The 19,817-nt window shown below is 36.2% G+C and overlaps 1 protein-coding gene across 2 annotated transcripts in view; it reads left to right on the forward strand.

Annotated features, from left to right (window-relative positions):
- The window catches only part of TUSC3 (tumor suppressor candidate 3), a 129,722-nt gene that overhangs the window by 53,519 nt on the left and 56,386 nt on the right, over window positions 1-19,817 (forward strand). For both annotated transcript variants that reach the window (XM_054825394.1, XM_054825395.1), the window contains exons 3-5: window positions 7,260-7,377; window positions 9,725-9,865; window positions 10,438-10,578. In XM_054825394.1, coding sequence (XP_054681369.1) covers window positions 7,260-7,377; window positions 9,725-9,865; window positions 10,438-10,578 — 400 coding nt within the window. The remainder of the gene's footprint in view (window positions 1-7,259; window positions 7,378-9,724; window positions 9,866-10,437; window positions 10,579-19,817) is intronic.

Here is a 19,817-nt window from a genome sequence, read left to right on the forward strand (position 1 = left end):
TGCTTGAGATTGTCCCAACCCATGTGCAGGACCTTGCACTTGGCCTTGTTGAACTTCATGCGGTTCACATGGGCCCACCTCTCAAGCCTGTCAAGGTCCCTCTAGATGGCATCCCTTCCTTCTAGCATGTCAACTGCACCACACAGCTTGGTGTTGTCAGCGAACTTGCTGAGGGTGCACCCAGTCTCCATGTTGCCAACAAAGATGTTGAACAGTGCCGGTCCCAGTACCAACCCCTGAGGAATGCCACTTGTCACTGATCTCCACTTGGACATTGAGCCTTTGACCCCAACTCTTTGAGTGTGACCATCCAGCCAATTCCTTATCCACAGAGTGGTCCATCCATCAAATCCATGTCTCTCTAATGTAGAGACAAGAATGCCATGTGGAACAGTGTCAAATGCTTTGCACAAGCCCGGGTAGATGACATCAGTTGCTCTTCTGTTATCCACCGATGCTGTAGTCCCATTGCAGAAGGCCACCAGATTTGTCAGGCATGATTTGCCCTTAGTGAAGCCGTCTTGGCTGTCACCAGTCACCTCCTGATTTTCCATGTGCCTGAGCATAGTTTCCAGGAGGATCTGCTCCTTGATCTTGCCAGGCACAGAGGTGAGATTGACCAGCCTGTAATTCCCCAGGTCTTCCTTTTTTCCTTTTTTTAAAAATGGGAGTTATGTTTCCCCTTTTCCAGTCAGTGGGAACTTCACTGGACTGCCACAGCTTCTCAAATATGATGGAGAGTGGCTTAGCAACTTCATCCGCCTGTTCCTTCAGGACCTGTGGATGCATCTCATCAGGTCCCATGGACTGGTGCACCTTCAGGTTCCTTAGATATTCTCAAACCTGATCTTATCCTACAGAGGGCGGTTCTGCATTCTCCCAGACCCTGCCTTTACCTTCTGTGACGTGGGTGGTGTGGCTAGAGCACTTGCCAGTGAAGACTGAGGCAAAGAAGTCATTGAGTGCCTCAGCCTTCTCCATATCTTGGGTAATGAGGTCTCCCGTTTCCTTCGAAAGAGGGCCCACATATTCCCTAGTCTTCCTTTTATCACTGACGTACCTATAGAAGCCTTTCTTCTTGCCCTTGACATCCCTGGCCAGATTTAATTCTGTCAGGGCTTTAGCTTTCCTGACCTGATCCCTGGCTGGTCAGACAATTCCTTGAGCTTCACATTCCCCACCAGCCTCTCCTTGTTGGTGAGGACAAGGTCCAGCATGACACCTCTCCTCGTTGGCTTCTCTATCACTTGGAGAAGGAAGTTATCCTCAATACATTCCAAGAACCTCCTGGATTGCTTATGCCATGCTGTATTGTCCCTCCAACAGATATTGGAGTGGTTGAAATCCCCCATGAGGACCAGAGCTTGTGAACGTGAGGCTGCTTTTATCTGTCTGTAGAGGGCCTTATCCTTTTGGTCTTCCTGGTTGGGTGGCCTGTAGCAGACCCCCACTATAGTGTCACCTGTCCCTGCCCTCTCTTTAATTGTGACTTGTAAGTTCTTGGCTGGCTCCTCATCCATCCCCAGGCAGAGCTCCATGCATTCCAGCTGGTCAGTGACATGACCAGCCTTTTTCTCTCCTGCCTGTCCTAACTAAATAGCCTGTGTCCTTCCATTCCAACACTCCAGCCATAGGAGCCACCCCACCACATCTCCGTGATGCCAATAAGATCACAGCCCCACAGGTGGTTGCATGTCTCCAGCTCCTCTTGTTTGTTCCCCATGCCACGTGCGTTTGCATAGAGGCATTAAGTTGGGCCGGATGAAGGTGACTGACTGGCTGGAGTGGCTGGAATTCCTTTGTGCTACACTTCAGGTGCTCTCCTGCTGACCTGTGATCCTTCTCCCGGCTCTGGGCATCTGTTGCTGGCACTGGCGTCAAACTGACATCAAATACTAATTTACTTTTAAAATACCACATACGAAGAAGTCCCTGGGACTTGAGATATTTGGATGAAACTTTTGTATGTAGAAAAAATCCTTTCAAAGTAGCTTCAAAGATCTTTTTTTTTTCAGTAAAACAAAAGCATATTATGTGTTTTGTAGGTATTCTCTAGCAAAGGTTACTGAACATGAGATCTTTTTTTTTTCCAGTGGTATGGAAAAGGTTTCTTTATCATTGCAGTTTGTCATCTTTGAGACAGAGGTTGGTTGGTATTCATCTTAATGAAATATTTTCACAAACTGTGGACTGGAAAATATATCTGTAGGCTGTCTGAATCAATCGAGTCCTAACACATGAAGGCTTCTGTAAACCAGCAGCACGTTAGTAGTGTCTCTAATCATGCCTCTAGAGTGTTTTTCAAGGAAATTCTGTCTTTATCATAAAACAGAATTTGGAGTACAACATTTCCATTTCGCTTTGTGGACAAGTGAGTTTAAATTTTCTGGTCAGAAAAACTATTGAAAGCTATCTGATGCCTTCACAACTGTGTAAGTGGTAGCATAAATGTCAGTTTTCCTGTTGACACAATTGTTTAAGTTCAATATGACATAGCTGGTATTGAGAGATGAATGAACCATAACAGAGTAGATATCCTATGTGCTCTTGAATATGAAGTCATTGGTCGGGGTGGGATGTGTTTCTAATAGTTGAAGATGTGGGGGTTTTTTTCCATGCAGTTTTGGAAACGTGTTTGATTAACAGTTTTGGTCCCAAGAAATTAAACTTAGTCTTAATTGACTTTGCATGTTATTACTATTTTTGGTATATATCCTGTGCAACAGCGCACTGCAAGCAGATACTGAAGAGCCTTTCAATGCACTCTGATGATGAATCAGTTTGGATTTTTTTTGTTTGGATAAACAGTCAGAAATAATCTAAACAGTGACTCCTCAGGATGTAAGACCAGCTTCCCTTTTTCCTTTGTGCTTAAGTATTCATTTAACTAGATAGTTTCTCTCTGTTACCCACATCATTCAGTCACACTACTGACAAAAATTACTTCTGTATGTAAGAAGGAGAACAAAAGAATGGTCACTCTGACAACAGCATCTTCACAGAGATGAAGAGACTGTTTGTCAGCCTGTACTTCGTATCGCATCCAGGCAAGCAGTAACTGCTGGCCTGACTTAAATGCATTTTTGGGTGAAAATTCTCTTCCAGCTTCTCTGCTCTTTGTCGTCTTGTCTCTTGCAATCTGTTCCCCCATTTTATTATCACTACATTTTCCCAAAGGGATCAGCACTATTTTACAAACCAGACTTCGATGATCCCCCCCACTCCACTTGATTGAGTACTAGTGCTTTGATTTTCAGCTGCACATGGGCTTTAGCTCTAGCCTGCTGAAACTATCACTGACTGCTGACTGCTCCTCTGCATCTTTCATTGTTATCATTAACTTGTTCTGTTTTGTTTGTTGCTGTACAATCTAATCACTCCATAAGCAAATTATTTGAGGTCTTTTATTTTACTTCCGAAGTTCTGCTTCTCTCATCTCACTGGCTGAAGCAACCATCTCTGCTTTGCATACAGATGCATATCAGAGATATCTTGGGTTTTGCCAAACAGTTCACATTTTTGTCTGGTTAGTTTTTTCAAACTCATTGTTGGGGTATTTTCATTTAGAAAGGGAAATCTGGGTAATTTTCTTAACATCTACCCTATCAATGAGTCCTCCAAGAGGAGGTTTTTAATCTAGAAAAGAGAGGAATTCTGTTGGTTTCCCTGTTCAAGAAGATATCTCAGAAAACTGTTTTCAAGTAGCCGATCAAAGAGTAGGTCAAGAGCAAAAAGAATTCCGACAGTCAAGGAGGTATCGTCAGAAAGAAGAAACAGGATCCTCTGCCGTTCAGTTTTCTGCTGGTTGATCAAGAGTGGGTAGTGAGAAAATCATTGACAGGTCTCTTAACTGTACTGAGAGGGAATTATCTTTTGAACTTTTCTTCAAAGAAGGAACACAAAACGTGGAAGGAGCTGTTGAAAGCTCTGCAGTTGCTTTTCCAGTGCACTTCAGGATCTTGATAGAAGTATTGATGAGTCCTGTTTAACAGGGCAGTAATTTTATACTTGGATCATAAGAGGCTCCTTATTCTGTCTGTGCTCACAATTATTTTTTATTTTTTTACTTTGCAACTTCTACAAAATATGATCTCATAGCTTCTTTTCATCTGCAGAATATTGGAAACTTCATGGGATGCTGTAAATAGGAGAAGGCAAGATAAAATACATGCTATCTATATATTTATTATATCTAATATAATATCTATATCTAATATAATATCTCTATATTTATATTTATCCTATATAAATATCTAGATTGCATAAACAATGTTGTTTTCAACTAGTGTCCATACTCTCTTCATTTTGTGTTGTGTGTGGTGAATTTTCTGTGCACATTTGTAGATTCTTTAGTGTTTTTCAGCATGACATTATGAGTCAGCCTAAAAAATAAAAGCCAATAAGCATTCTGAATTTATCTTCTTGACGTTGAGAAGTTGTTAAAATAGGCACTTAGCCCCTTCTTTTCATTTTGGGAAAACCATTCCAAATAAAAGCCAACAGTTGTTTTGGAGGTAAATTGCAGCACTGATCACAGTTTAGTTTAAACAGATGGGTAAGAACAGGTAGGTGACCTGGTAGTGCAATCTTTGCCAATTGTACATTTGTAAGTGTTTTGTACAGTCCATAGTGTGCCAAAAAATAATGCTTTACTGCTTTCTCTGGCAAATCATTCCACAGTCTCTTTTATTCTTTTCCTAAAATTCTGTTTGTGTTTTCCTTACTATAATGTGGGACTAATAGAATAAAATTAATCTAATTTAATATAGCTCAAGCTATACAAATCTGATTATCTGCCATAGACACCCACATAATTAATCTTTTTAAATAAAAGTTTTAATATTTCATGAGCACCTCTTGCGTAATGGAAGAAATTTTTGTAGAGCATTTACTTAGCAGCTTATTCTTCAGTATGTTGAATTTTCCAGGTAAATCTAATCGCAGCACTCCCTTTTGATCTGGCCACTGTGTTCTAGTAGCTGGTTAATATTACTGTTGCTAGTTACTGTGTTGCTGTTAGGATGAAATTCTTGAGGTGATTGTAGCAGCAATAACATTTCAATCTTCTCTATCAAAAAATCCTATCAAACTAACAAGAGCAATGGTAACATGTTGTTATTCTGAGTTCCTACCACGTGTAGTTCTGCCCTATGCCTGTGTAGTATTTCATACAATTATTATTATAATTTCATATAATTAACATTACTTCATAGAAACAAACTGATGGAATTGATATTGGCTAGTGATAGAGATAGGTAGATAAGTAGTGACAGTTGATATTGCTTGATGTTAATTGGAGGTTGGATTTTTTTCAGCCAAGTGCTTATGCTTTTTACTATTACTGTATCTGAAAAGGAGTAGCCAATGCTACAAACAGTTATTAATGGGATTGAATCAGCATTGTATCCATTGGAAATTATATAGTGGATATTCTTCAGTTCTGTATGTAGTAATCCTGTAATTTTGTATTCCTGCCCCTCCTTGTTTTACTCTCACTTCACCACCACCCATCAAGACCTGCTATGAGGATGTATTACAGAATGCTTTGCTATCTTCAGTGTGAGGATAAAATTGTGCTTTGAATTTTTTATAGAAAATCTAAGACAACCTTTTGCAAAATTATAATTTCTGAAGTATACTTTCCATCTATTAGATTCATTCAAAATAGTTCAAAGATGCAAAATACATGGAGATCAGTGGAGCAAGAGTGTTCTCTCAAATAGTGGGGGCATAACTGGAGTATCTGAATTTCCCATAAATACTGTTTCATCACAAGTGAAGGGTAGACTAAGAAGAATGATGGCATCAAGATGAAGTGATTTTTATCTTGTTCTTATAATAAAAGTGGTCCAGCTTTAATATAGCAGGTTTAACAGAGCAGTGGCCTACAGATATTACTTAAGATTTTACAGCATTGCTTTGATGTTGTCTGACTGCCCTCTTCAGGTGGACAGTGAATATGTTAGTCTGCTTAATGTTAGTATCTGTTTCTAGAAATAACCAATCTAATGTCTAAATCACGTTTTTTTATAATTGCAAACTTTACCTGTTGAATAAGTATGTTAAGTAGCAAGTTTTACTCAGTAAGAGTGAAAGTTGAGTTTTGTTGTGCTTCATAAGATCTATTCTTCGGGCGTGTAAGAGGTGATAAAATTTCATTTTAACTTTCTTTAATGGTAGATTTTTTTTTTTCTTGCACAATATATTCCTTGATACCACACAACTCTGCTGGGGCTTTATGTAATATATTTAATGCCTAAGGCTGATTTCAGTTAGAGGAAATGGGGAGGGTCTTGTGACATCTGTGGTCCTATCATACTCTTCCCCCTCTTTGCTGTCTCAAAATACAATATGTATGTGTGGTTTAGCGCAGAGTTTCTCTTGCAACAAACAGATTTTTGCATCTACAGCTTTTAAATAAACAGTGTTCTGCACCATCAAACACATGGAACTGGTTTTATAGAAATACTATTTTGAGAAAAGTGGCAGAATACTTTTCTTTATACTACTTCTGCATCTTACAACATGCAGAGATAGGTTGCCAAGTGGTAGAAACTTGGTTTGGACTCTACAGCAGGTATAATTAATCAGTAATATGGAAATAATTAGCAAAGGAGCCTGTGCAAAGCCAAAAGTACTGCAAGGATCTTTTCAGGTTTGGGTTTTTTTTTTTTTCCTTTTGTATTTTTTCTGTATTATTCATCGTTATGGATTTGTCCTGTGGAAGAACATGTGGTTTTATGGTTCTGTGATTGTGTGTTTAGAGAATGTCTCTGCTGCTAAAGATTTCAGAATTATTCTTCTGGAATTACTTTTTTCCTTTCCTCTCTATGCAGACCGGGCAAACTTGTTGGTTTGGGGTTTCTTTGTCCCTTTTTAAATGAACTAACAAAACCCAGCCAGTAAATCCTGATATGGTATTCAAGGGCCACGTAAGCATCCCCTTGCATGGATCTGTTAGCAGATTTGCACTCAGGCCACTCCTGTTTTCTGAAACTTTTAAATACAGAAAACATCACTTTTGTTAACATCGTCTTGGGTTGTCTCTTGTATAGTTTGGCTTAACACATTTCTAATTCTGGAGAAGGCAAGTTTGAAGCAAAGAGTTGCATAGCTCACTGAAACTGTTTTTAATTAATAGCATGGGTGTTGAGAATGATACTGCAGGTGTAATTTGTCGAACTGCTGCAGCTGCTTATAGAATGTTTTTTTGCCAGCAAATGCCACATGGATGTACATTTGTTTCTTTTCCTTAACAGGCAAGCTAATGAAGAATATCAAGTGCTGGCTAATTCATGGCGCTATTCGTCTGCTTTTTCAAACAAACTGTTTTTCACAATAGTGGATTATGATGAAGGGGCAGATGTTTTTCAACAGGTAAATGTTGGATACTGTAAAACATTCTTAATTTTTAGAAGTACATGTTTATTTGCCAAATGATAGAAGACAAATTATTTTCTGTGTGTAGATGTATACCTTGGTTTCATATATAAAGTCTTCCTGGTTGTAAACACCAGGCACTGGAGTTTCCGTGACATTAGCGAAGACCGATTATACAAGTAGCCACTTCCAGTATTTTCCAAGTGTAGTTTATAATATTTGTTTATAGATTACATTATATATATGCACATTTTTTTCCAACCCATTGCTAATATCATTTTCTAGAATTAACTGGAATGCAGCTAACATTTGCATCTAAAGATTTCCTTTATTTTAGTTTTAGGGGAAAAAAGCTCTTAACTAAAAGAGCCTTTTAATTGCTTTTATGTAATATAATGTTCTTCATATCCGGTAATATTTGTATTAATCTGGAAGTTCTTCAGGGAAAGAGAAGAGACTGGCTTAGATTTTATATATTGGCTATGAAGAGTGAAAAATCAATTGTTGGAGAACATTCTAAGGTCCCCGCTTAAATTGAGTAGTAAGGCAAAATGCATCCCTTGAAAATTAGTACTAAATACTGACATGCTTTTTTCTGCTAATCATCCATTGATTGAAGCTAAAAGTGCAGATTAAGAGGAGTGACAAGTTTTGAAGTTCTCTGTTTAATATTTATTTTTAACATACTTAATAATTTAAAAAGTTTAATTACTGTGTTTAGTAAATATTTTTGCTTCCAGTTGACATCTTAGAATGTATTGCATAAAGAATGGTTATTAATGGCTTAAGATTTTGCTTTAAAAATTTTAGTTCAAAATCATCTTACATTATCCTACATGGTTACAGTAATACAAAATATGTTGTTTGATCTTGCCTTAAGCAAATCAATGCATATTAGAATGGTCCAGTCCAGGTTATTCCTTGTGCAAAAGGGCACAGATTCAGTTTATTTCAGGTGGTGTGCATTTAAAGTCATGTAAAAGTTAGACAAAATTAGATAAAATTTGTAAGTTTTTTTTTTACTGTCTTGGAGAAATACAGGCTTAAGAATAAGGATGCTAATGACTACTTTAAGGTGGATTTAGGGGAAATGTAGATCTGACCATATGTTTATACATGCAAACAGGTCATGTAATACTGATGCCATAGGAAAAAACCCACAAAATTAATGTGGCACTGATTTTCAGCTTTTACTGTTTATAGAGAAATAAACATATATAGTTGCAAACCAACTGCACCCAAACTCTATACAATGTCAGAAGGTTTCTGTATCTTATAAAATATTTTCTTAAACTATTTCATAACATTTGTCTTAGCCTTTCTCAGAATATTTTTATTTCCAAATCAGTTCACTAACAAAGGGAGCTATTTTTTGCTTTAGATGGAAAATATTTTAATAGTTGGCAATTTCTAATGATAAATTCAGTTCTGTAATTGATTAAATATTATGTTTTGGTAATGTGATAAAATTCATTTTGCAGGAATGAAACAAGCAAGTTTACTCTGCATTTGTTATTTAAGGATCTCCGTATTTCATCATCTTAAAGTATTTCCCCTGCTTTTGTTTATGTTAATTTTCAATTATTCAAATGTTTTATTGCACTATTTCTGAAGTGGACTGAATATGGAGGAATTTTATATAGCAAAATAATATTTCCCTATACATCCTTGCAAAGTTGAAGTCAAAATTTAAAGTGGCAAATATAAATGTAAATCTATTTGTTTATCACCTTTCAGGTTTTTGATATACTATTTATATCTCCAGTGACATCAACACATAGATTAACAGTCATGGAATTTGCAGGGCAAGTTACGTAGTCTAAACTAGTTATCTAAGCCTTTCTGGGTTCAAAAAGGACTAGTCTGTCTTGAAGCCAGTGGAAATCTAGGTGAATAGTTTAGACTAGTTAACTTTGGACTGGTGGAAGCTAGGCGAGAGAAACAGTGTCAAGCTATTTGAACATTTTTTTCCTCCCCTAGAGTTACAACCTAATATACTTTACCAGATTGGATGGGTGTGGGGTCTCTGTTTTACTAATTGCAGGAAAGTTCTTCTAGTGTGTGAGAAGTTTAAAGAATATGGTCTTACTCAGAAAAGCTTGTGGGTGAAATACTCTGAATAATTAAACATCCAAAAGAATCTATGAAAGAAAATAGAAAGGAATATTCTGAGCACTCTTTTTGCAGGACTATACATGAAGATGTGTAAGAAAGAGTAACGTATGGAGGCAAATAATATTTTTTCACGGTAATTAGACTTGTGTTGTCTTATATATAAAAGGTAAACATTTTTGAGAATAGAGTTACTAATTTCTTTTTCCTGCTATTTTTCCTGGTTTTGTAGCTGAATATGAACTCTGCTCCGACTTTCATGCATTTTCCTCCAAAAGGTAAACCCAAGAGAGCTGACACATTTGACCTGCAGAGAATCGGATTTGCAGCTGAGCAGCTAGCTAAATGGATAGCTGACAGAACAGATGTTCATGTAAGTCTTTTGACAATTTTAAAAGTTGCAGCCAAATGTATCTTTGTAGTCTGAGACAGGCTGATGACAATTTCCGTCTTTCCTTAATATGTCTTTTTCCCCCTCAAGTATAGGCTCTAGAACACATTAAAAAAAAGAATATATAGCTGTGGTACTTGTGGTAACTTCTGAAGTTTGCAGATTATATTCCATTCTTGCTTTGTTAAATCCAGTCTTATTCTGGATGAAAACAAGCAGTGATAATTGTGGTAACTATTTGTTAATAAGTAAAACGTGCTTTGCAAAACGATATACAAAACAGATAGAACCAAAGGTAGCTGCTCCTATTTCAGACACAATCTGCAAATGTATTGAAGAAATAATGTTTTGGAGTTGAAAAGTTCAAAATTATACTTAAAACTTTTTTCATATTATGTGCTTATTAAAGGAAGTACTGTTTTGGTTTTTTTTATATAAGGATTGGTCTTTCTGACTATCAAACCAGATTTCAGATGCTCCCTGTTTGTTTATCTGGAAGGTGCTCTGTATGTATTCATTTATTTCCAATCTGTATTTGCATTTATTTTTTCCAGATTAGAGTGTTCAGGCCTCCTAACTATTCTGGTACGATTGCACTGGCTCTTCTGGTATCTCTTGTTGGTGGCTTGTTATATCTGCGAAGAAATAACTTAGAGTTTATCTACAACAAAACTGGCTGGGCCATGGCAGCTCTGGTATGCAGACTTTCTTTACTACTATGCTTTTTATTAGTTTCTTATCTTAGCATATGTGGCTTCATTACTTACACAGTAAATTAAAAAACATTGCATTGATACCTTGTTCAGAATGGTACTATCAGATGAAGATTCATAACGTAGATTTTGGGGCTAATTCTCATAAGCAGTGAGTATCAGTTACTAGGAGTGATTCATGGAAAATTAGCAAATTCTCTGATAGTTAGCTGCAGATTTTTGTTTGAACTTAAACAAGAAAATATTTCTAAGAAAAAGTGTTACTAATGTTCTTTGCTATTGTTCAACTTGCCCTTTTTTGTAAAAGCAGTAATGTTATGTGTGGATATTAGTGTCAGACTGTATCACTCTAGTGTAATGAAAGGTTAAGAAAATTAACAAAGGCTTTTATAAGTTTGTAAGAAAATGATAAAAAACCTAAGAAACAAGAAGGTGGAATTCTTTCCAAAACTGGTTTCAGTAGTACTGACCTTAACATTCCACTGTTAACATAAATGAGAACAGGATGATTGTATAGGGTTAACTCTGAGGAAATTCTAAAACTAGCCGATAGTCAATTTGGAATTAAGGTTTAATGTGCTTAATAGTGTATTGCAGCGTGTTTATTTACATTATGGTTTTCAAATCACTGAGTAGACTGGTGAAAAATGTGGACAGTGCCGCCTAGTCAGCAGTCTCAGTTTTCGTTAGGAAATAGCATGTAAGGATGGTAGATGACTGTTAAGATGTATCAATAACTACTTGTTACTAATTTAAGTTCTGCCATCATTGTGACTGACAGAAGAGAAAAATCTGAGAAGCAGCATCTAAGGCTTAATATTCAGGGACACGGAGTCAGGAGCATGGCTATCCACACTAGGATAGCGTCTAGGGTTATCGAGTCCAATCCAACATTTTACAGCTTAATAGAGCGCCTTCCTTCTGTATTAGCAATATATTAATTGAGAACAGTACTTTTTAAAAATTTGGCAATGTATTTTGTACAATATAACCCAAGCTTTTCTTCTCTTTCCATGTAAATGGTTATTTACATTTTAAAGACTTTTTCTCAACTGGCGTCAGTATGAATTACCTTTTCTTGAAAGCACATGGCTAGGATTGTAGATGGAAAATGAGTTTGCTTGGGCAGCAGCATTCATATTTTATTTGTCATCTAGGCTCCATTTCCCACAAAAGCTTGGACGAGATGGTCTTTTGAGGTCCCTTCCACCTTGGGCTTTCCTATGATTCTGTGTATTTTAGCTCTGCTAGAAGTAGGTTACTGATATATCCTGTAATTGTTTTTGCCTTCTCAAAGCCACATCATATTGATGGTTTGCTGTTCTGCTCTGATTCAACAATATGAGAAGATACTTTCTTTTATGATGCTTTCAGCTGATGCGCCCATTGACAGCTTTTATTACATCATTTCAAAGATTAAGTTATCTAGTACCGATTGGGCTCTAACTCATTTTTATATCTAAATGATTAATAAGATCTTAAAGCAAGCTCTTTGTTCAGAGTGCCTTAATATTTGCCATTACTCTTTAATAATAGCTACAGATAATGCTGTTTTCTCTCGTGCTATCATAGCATTTCCTGCTGGTGTACATGGCATATGTTCTTTGTTTAAGCAGTTTGTTAATCTACCCAGTACATTGAGGAAGGAAACTCTACTGTAGCACAGAGTTTTGACAGTTCTCTTCCAAAGTAAGTCTCTCATATTTAGTTCCATGTATTTCTCTAGATTATCAGTATTTTTCAATGATAATGCTTTTTAAAGATACACTACCACCAGAAAGCTCAAATTTGATATATATCACTCTAACTTTTTTTGGACTCCTAAATAATATCCTTAGAGATCACCTGAGTAAAACAATAATTAGCACACCAAAATAGATGTTTGTGTCAAAAATCAAATTATATAATCAGTGGTATTTCCTGTGTTTAACCATGCACTGTGTGTCTGGAGACAGCAATTTCATTCCAATTTCATACCTCGGGGTTTCAGATAAGAAGTTTAATGTTTGAATGTTTTGCGGAATTGCTTTTTTTGTCTTGCAGAGGTCAAAAATCAGTTCTGCACATCAAGAATCATTCTATTACAGTCCGCATTCAATAAGTCATGGAAGACACAATTATCTTCCTAATTAAATTAAGAAAATTAACACAAAAATTGGTACTTAAAATATTTGCTGTTCTCCTTAGCAGCACCCGGACACTTTACATCTGAATGTAACTGTAAATTGCAATGTAGAAAACATCTAATTGCATTCAACTGAACCCCTGTGGACAGGGTCAATATCCAAATGTGATCAAACGTTTTTAAGAAATTATATTAATGCCATTCAGTAATTGTCATCCTGCTGATTGTATTGACAAGCAATAATAGACTTAAAAGGAATTAAAATGATATTAATGCCATTTGTTGTTGCTAATACTATTTACTGTAAAATTATGTTTACTTTAAAAATGAATAGCACTTAGAGAATGCTTTAGAAAAAGGTCTTAGATCTGAAAGTATATAGCAATCCCTTTTTTAGTCATTACTGTTCTTTTGCCTTTACAATGTTGTCAAAACCCCATACTGCAAAATGATGTTTTAGCAAAGATCATGCAGCTACTAGAAGTCCCTTTGCTTTTATTCAGATCTACATGGGCATAAAAGTTCATGTTGTAAGTTCTTTTTGATGGAATCAGGGGACTCCCAATTGCCGGCTTTTGCACAGATGACCTCAGTTCTGTAAAATGACTAGCATATGTCAAGATCCATACAAGAAAATCGACAGTCATTGATATATTCATTCTAAGGTACTGCACAGTTATGATTGTCTTACACAGTGTTTTCTACCACTAAAACTTAAAACTTCTTTTTTCATAAAAGCTCATTAAAAGGAAAAATGGAGAAGATGGTGTCTACTTAAGGGGAGCAAGTCATGCCTAATAAAATGCTTTTATGAAGTGTATAAATAACTAATAAATACTTAATTCTAAAGAATTGTAGTCTTCATGAATATTTTTTCCTTTTTTGAACTCTAAAACCCAAATTAAACTGGGAAAGCCTAGCAAGATGCATAAAAACTACAGGAGGCCCATGTTTTTTACAGTAGTATTGGCAATTCTTTTGTTCCTTATTGACAGTTCTTTTTACAGATGTTGGGGAACTGAAAAAACACAGGAGCTTTTTTCTGAAAGCTGTAGTTTTGGGGTTTGATTGTTTTTGGGGAGGTGTTGTACTGCTAGGTATCCAGCATTCACTAACCATATGGAAAACAACATTTTTAATTTCAACTGAAACTCTTTCATAGATATGCTGGAATTCAGTAACCGAAAACTGTATTGTTGCAAACAGACAAGTCTCTTGGGTTTTTTTCCTATTTTTGCAGAGCTGCTTAGTTTGTTTTGAAGAGCTTTTATGCTCCCAGATGTTGGATATTTTTTTTTTTTAAATCGAAAATGTACGGTACCTCTCTGCCTCATTGAATCATCTGTTCCTAAAAATTAGAAAAAGATTATCTGCATAAAGTGCCTCTGCTGTTTTTACTAGCAGGAGAACAGAGGATCTCAGAAATGTGGACTGAATTTTTATTTGATAACTCCATTGATAGCAAAAAGTTGTGTCTCATGGATGTTATTTCCAGTACTGTTTTAGGAGAATGTTTAGGAATGTTGTTTTTAGTGATCCATCTCATGGTTTTAATAGACTTTCAGAAGCAAGACCAGAACTTTCATCTCACACATTGATTCCAATGCCAATTCACTCAAGACTGTTGAATTGGTTTTGTCCTCAACATTAGAGTGCACAACAGCAATGTCATTAATGGTTTCATACCCTCGTTGGAGCACTGCAAACTCTGGTGGTATCTTGTCTGCCTTAGGCATTTTTACTTGCAACATTACCCAGAACACTTTTAAAATGGCAAACCATGTTGATTGAGTCACAGTACACGGTATCCCAAAAGATGTCTTTTGAGATCACATCCAAAATGTATCCCCTAGTTTATTTTAGACTTTAATTCAAATCCTACTATTCATCGATGGATATTTTCCCCTCTGACATGCTAGCACAAAGCTGAGGAAGGACTTCAGTCCTTAGATATTTGCAGAGTCCTGTCCTTTTGTACTGATAAGAAGAAGCAATTCAGATTCTTGTCAAGACTCTTCATTTCTTAGGCAGAGAGGAAAAAAGGTCAGATGGTATAAACTGGGCAAGCTTCTAACATTTTAGATAAAGAATTGCTGCATTTTAGACAACAGTTCTGGTGCTGAGAGTTTGTTTGTTCAGTTTGCTAGAATGTGGGCTACAAGGGGGATTTTTAAAACATTTTCTTTACCAGGCTGCTATAGTGGTTTTCTGTATGGAATTTTCAGTTTGATTTTATGTGTATATTTCAAATTTGCCTGTAAACCTGTGGAATCTGGGAAGGCAAAATCTGTGCTCAGATTCCAAGGCAGCTGCCTAGGAGTTGACTCTATTGGGGCAAAATATGTCAAGTCACTTGAATTAGGAGACAAAGCATGTGTTTACTGTTGTTGTAACAGTTAATGGTTATGAGAAGTGTGTTCTGTGCTGATACACTCCACAGTACCTGTACCATACAGTACATTCATCATCAGTTATTGCTCCAAAAGAGCTTGAAGGGTATCATGGCTACTAGTGGCTTTTTTACACCCTTCTGGGATTGAGGATAAAAAAGTAATGTGTTTTATTCAAAGATACAGCTGGAAAAAGTCAGGCTCCTCTACGTGGGTTGATAGGCATCTCAAAAGAACAGCAATAAATGCAAGTTATTAATTTCCTTTTCTTCTCATAGTTAGAGGTTTTAGAGACACACAGTACCTTTTAAAGATACAGAAACCCATTTTCTTTGCTTGTGTGTTGTAGTCCCTGTCCTTGAATTGCATATCTATTATTGGAGATTCTAATAAGCGACAGATTGTTATTTAGAAATTGAGTACAGATCTTGCAGCTCTGTAGCCTTTGTTGAGTACAAAAGCAAAATTAAACTGGATAGAATTACATTTCTTTAAAACAATAATTGTGAAATGGCTAAAACTTACATATACAGAACAGTATAGAAATTAAGTACAGAACTGGCTGTCTGGGTCTCCCCTTTTTTTTGAAACGATGCTTGAATTTAACTATATTCATAAATGAAACTAGAATTTCATTATTTTTCTTATGTTGCAAAGTATTTGTCGTGTTCTGGGGTCTAAACTTGCAGAAAGAAATCTAATGATCTGTTTTGTATAGTATCTGCTAGGAGGAGGCTTCACTTCAACATGCATACCAAATGGCTTTTTAAGTCCCTAGTAATTTTGTTTAATAAACTGGCAGATAGTGTTAAACAAAACTTACGCCTTTGAGAAAGTGATGTATTAAACCTAAATCATTTGACAAAGCTTGCAAGACCAAGAACAGTCAAGAAATTCTGCCCAGGTACCTGTAAAGTTGTGTCTTGCTAGCAATTCAGTGTTCTGGCAGGACTCTTGGTGCTTATTAGCTTTGTGTCTGTTCTTGGGAGCCTTGTGGTGTACACACAAGTGCACCACGGGTGAGCTCAAAGCAGTTTCCCTCTTAGCGAAACTAAGGCTGAAGTCATGCACTCTGAAGCCATCAAGAAAGTACCACTTGCAATTTGTTAACAAAATCCTTGAGCAATCTTGTCTACATATATAGTGTACTCACCTAGGACTGGTAATAGAAGTGAACTTTATCACCACTAAAGACATGCTGTGGACATTTGGTCCTGGAACCGTACTGTATTGTAGCAAATTGGTCCTTACCGCTCTGTACTACACCAGTCAATAATGTAGATCTACTCTGTTTGCTTTTATCATTTGGATGCAGAATAAGCTACCTAAATCTGGAAGCTCTTGAAATAGCTAAACCCTGAACTTCCCTGATAATTCAGGTGGCATGCAGCAGTTAGTGTTCTTCTTGGAGTCTGACAAAGAGAAAGAAGGGAGCAGGTGGATGAAAGGGGTGTCCTTGGTAAGGGGGTGAAATCTCATGGTGCTCTTCTCTGCAAAACTACTGAAGTACAGACTCTACTCTGGATAAGTGGAGTTGAAAATCTTTCTAAGTGCTCAAAGTGCCTCAGCTTGAATCTTCTCCTCTTGTCCTGTTTTTATCCTTTGTGCTTCAACAAGATCTGAGAAAACTGTAGAAAAGGGCCAGTTTTCTGCTTATGAATTATTCCATTGAAATAAATACAATATAAACCTGTAAGGTAACTATGAAGTCATTAATCACATGTTACAAGTTGCTTATTCATAGGAATGAATTTGGCAAAGTTTTATTCTGGGAAACACCAGCTGACAATAATAGTGAGTGAACTAGGTGTTTTGGAAATTTTGGATGCTGAAGTCTGGGATCCTATGGAAACTGTGGGGTTTGGAATGGTAAACGTTGTGTATCAGTGTGATATATCACATATCACAGATGCATGCATCTGTTCTACAAATAATGGTGTGTATTTCAAGTGTATTTTACAAACAGTAGAAGTCTGTAGTTTCCAATGTTTGGTGGTTTGTTTTTTTTTTTACCCAGATGATTTGTAATAGGAGAATATAGAACACAGCAAAATAAGCTTGAATGTCATGCTGTCTGTAGCATACCAAATGCTTGCTTGAGGGATATCATAGAAATGCTCTCTTCTTAGGATACTTAAAGTAGTAGAAGAGTGGAAGAGAACAAGGGAGAAGCTGGAGAATGTATTTTGGCCCCTGAAAAGGTCATTTTGAAATAGTAGAGAGGTGTGTATGATGGAAGGAAATCATGGCAGGTCCAGGATGTGGTGTAATAAATCAGTTTTCTTGGTCACTAACAGTCTGGAAGAATATGAAAGATGCCTTCAGGATAAACAACCATATTGTTAACTCCTTCCTTTTCAATAAGATTAATACTTGGAATTTGTTTCTCCTCACTATTGTAACTCCTACATTTTTTTTTAAGATGTTACCATGTTGTGAGACAGTGTATTTGTATTGTCAAGCATTAAAGATCTTCAGTAATTTGAGAAATTCATACACTATAAAGTATATGACCATATATAAACTGGGGTGGGTTTTTTTAATCTTTCTGTATGGAAGCAGATTTGGCCCTAGAGAATGTAAATTAAATATAGTAATTTGAGTAAAATGACTTGTCATAGAAAACTCACTTTTGGAGAGCCACAGTTTGTGCACTCTATGCATCTGTTCTCTTTTGATGTTTTACTTTTCAGCTAACGTTTGGCCTTTCAAAATGTCTCTTTCTCCTCACTTTTGTTACCACATTTTCAGTTTCTATACTTTTTTACTTTCGCATAAGCATCTCCTGTGTGATTCATCACCAAAATTGTAATATAAATTTCTCTGCTAAAACAATCTGCAAGGTATTGAAATAACTATCTGTTACTCTTTTCCAGTAAGGAAAACACATACACTCTTCATTTCTTGGCATATTATTAATTAAAACATAATCCATTTGCTAATAATCACTGCCAGTATGCTTTCATATGCCATATTAATTACTATAGTGTTACATTCCAAATCCTGTTAAGGGCGAAATGAAACACACCTTATATTTAAAGCCAAGATTCTGTTCTTAGTGTAATTGAAATCTTCACACTACAACAAAGAATTATTATTAAACCAGATATAAAAAAGGGTTTTTTTCATTATTTTCATTTTCTTTCTATTGCAAGGGCAAAAAATGTCAATAACAACAACACAATTAAAATTGTTATGAACACACTTCCTAGTATCTTTCCCTTTCTCTGATATCATGGTTACTCTTCTGCTGTTTCTGTCTGGGTCTTGAGATCATTCATTGGCTTTGGTTTGGGGCAAGGGGGTGCTATGATGAGTTGTCAGCATTTCAGGTTCTTTGCTGGGAGGAGTATGATGCTGGTGCTTTCTTCCTCTTTGCTCTAGGGTGGGGCTACTTTTACACTTTGTCCTTCCTTCACTGATCTGCAACTACATTTTACATCAAAACTTACTGGATAAATGGGGATTGTCTTACATATGTTGGATACTTGTCCTTTTTTCTCTTGTTACCCCTAAAACTGGTTTTGACCAGCTCCCATTTCTGTATTTCTTTAATTCACCATTGGCATAATATTTATAGGCTTGGGGTCTCCAGTGTAATCCTGTGCCCCCTGTTTTGTCATTCCATACTGGTACACTGCATCCTGTGTTTCCACTTTTGTTGTCTGCTATCATCCTATGCCTGCACTACATCATTTTGTTGGTCATATTTATTTCATCCTAAATAGAATAGAAAAAAATACAAAAGACATACAAAGATAAGCAAAAGTAATGTCAATTAGGCATAGACACATGGTCTTTGGAAAAATTACTGTTTCAGCTAAAAAAGTTAAAAAAAATTAAAGCCAGGAAAGCCAGGACAGATTTGGATAAAGCCTGACAAGATTCAGTCCTGGGCCTTTCAAAGTTTGTTCAAATCATATTGCTAGAGGTGGCAATTTATTTCACAAACGTGTTACTAAACATTAAAGAACCTTTTAGAGGGTTTTAATAAACCCTGGTTTACTTAACCATCATGGTATGAATTTTTACATTCGTGATTCATTTACTTAAATCACTATGGCTATACTATGCTAGTGGGAACATTGATATGCTCAAAAATGAGCATATAGGTAACAACTGCACTTAAATTATCTTGGAGTTTTTGTAAGGATTATCTGTACTGATAAGTCAGACATAATCACGTGATCCAAGTTTCCATTTCTGTTTTTCTCATTTGGTAATCAAAAGATACTATATTTTCATCTTTAAGGTAGTCATAATGACTCTTTGACTATGGATTTTGTCGTGTAGATTCTGCATTATGACTTTCTGCAAGAATTACTGTCCGTTTTTACAGTTTTCATATATTCTTAACCTAACTCCACGCTTGTTTCCATAGGAAATTTCACTTTTCTACCAGCTCAACCATTGTTATTTGTCATAGCTAAAATGAATCACAATCATTTAAGACACACAATGAGAATTTCATAAATTGGGACAGACATTTTGTTGATAATTGGATTTTTTTTTTCTTATGGCTTTATATATCATTTTGTACACCTGAAAGCAAACAGTTAAGCTAAACATTTATATTAGAGGCAGAAATAACTTCATGAAAGGTTATATAAATCTCGAACGCCAGTTTGCAGAATATTTGAAATTAATGCCTTCTGTGCTATGAGTGCTTTTTGCCGTATAGATGTGTAAATGTGGCAATTTCAAGT

Source organism: Grus americana, chromosome 4 (assembly GCF_028858705.1).
Source record: "Grus americana isolate bGruAme1 chromosome 4, bGruAme1.mat, whole genome shotgun sequence".
NCBI classification, from domain to species: Eukaryota; Metazoa; Chordata; class Aves; order Gruiformes; family Gruidae; genus Grus; species Grus americana.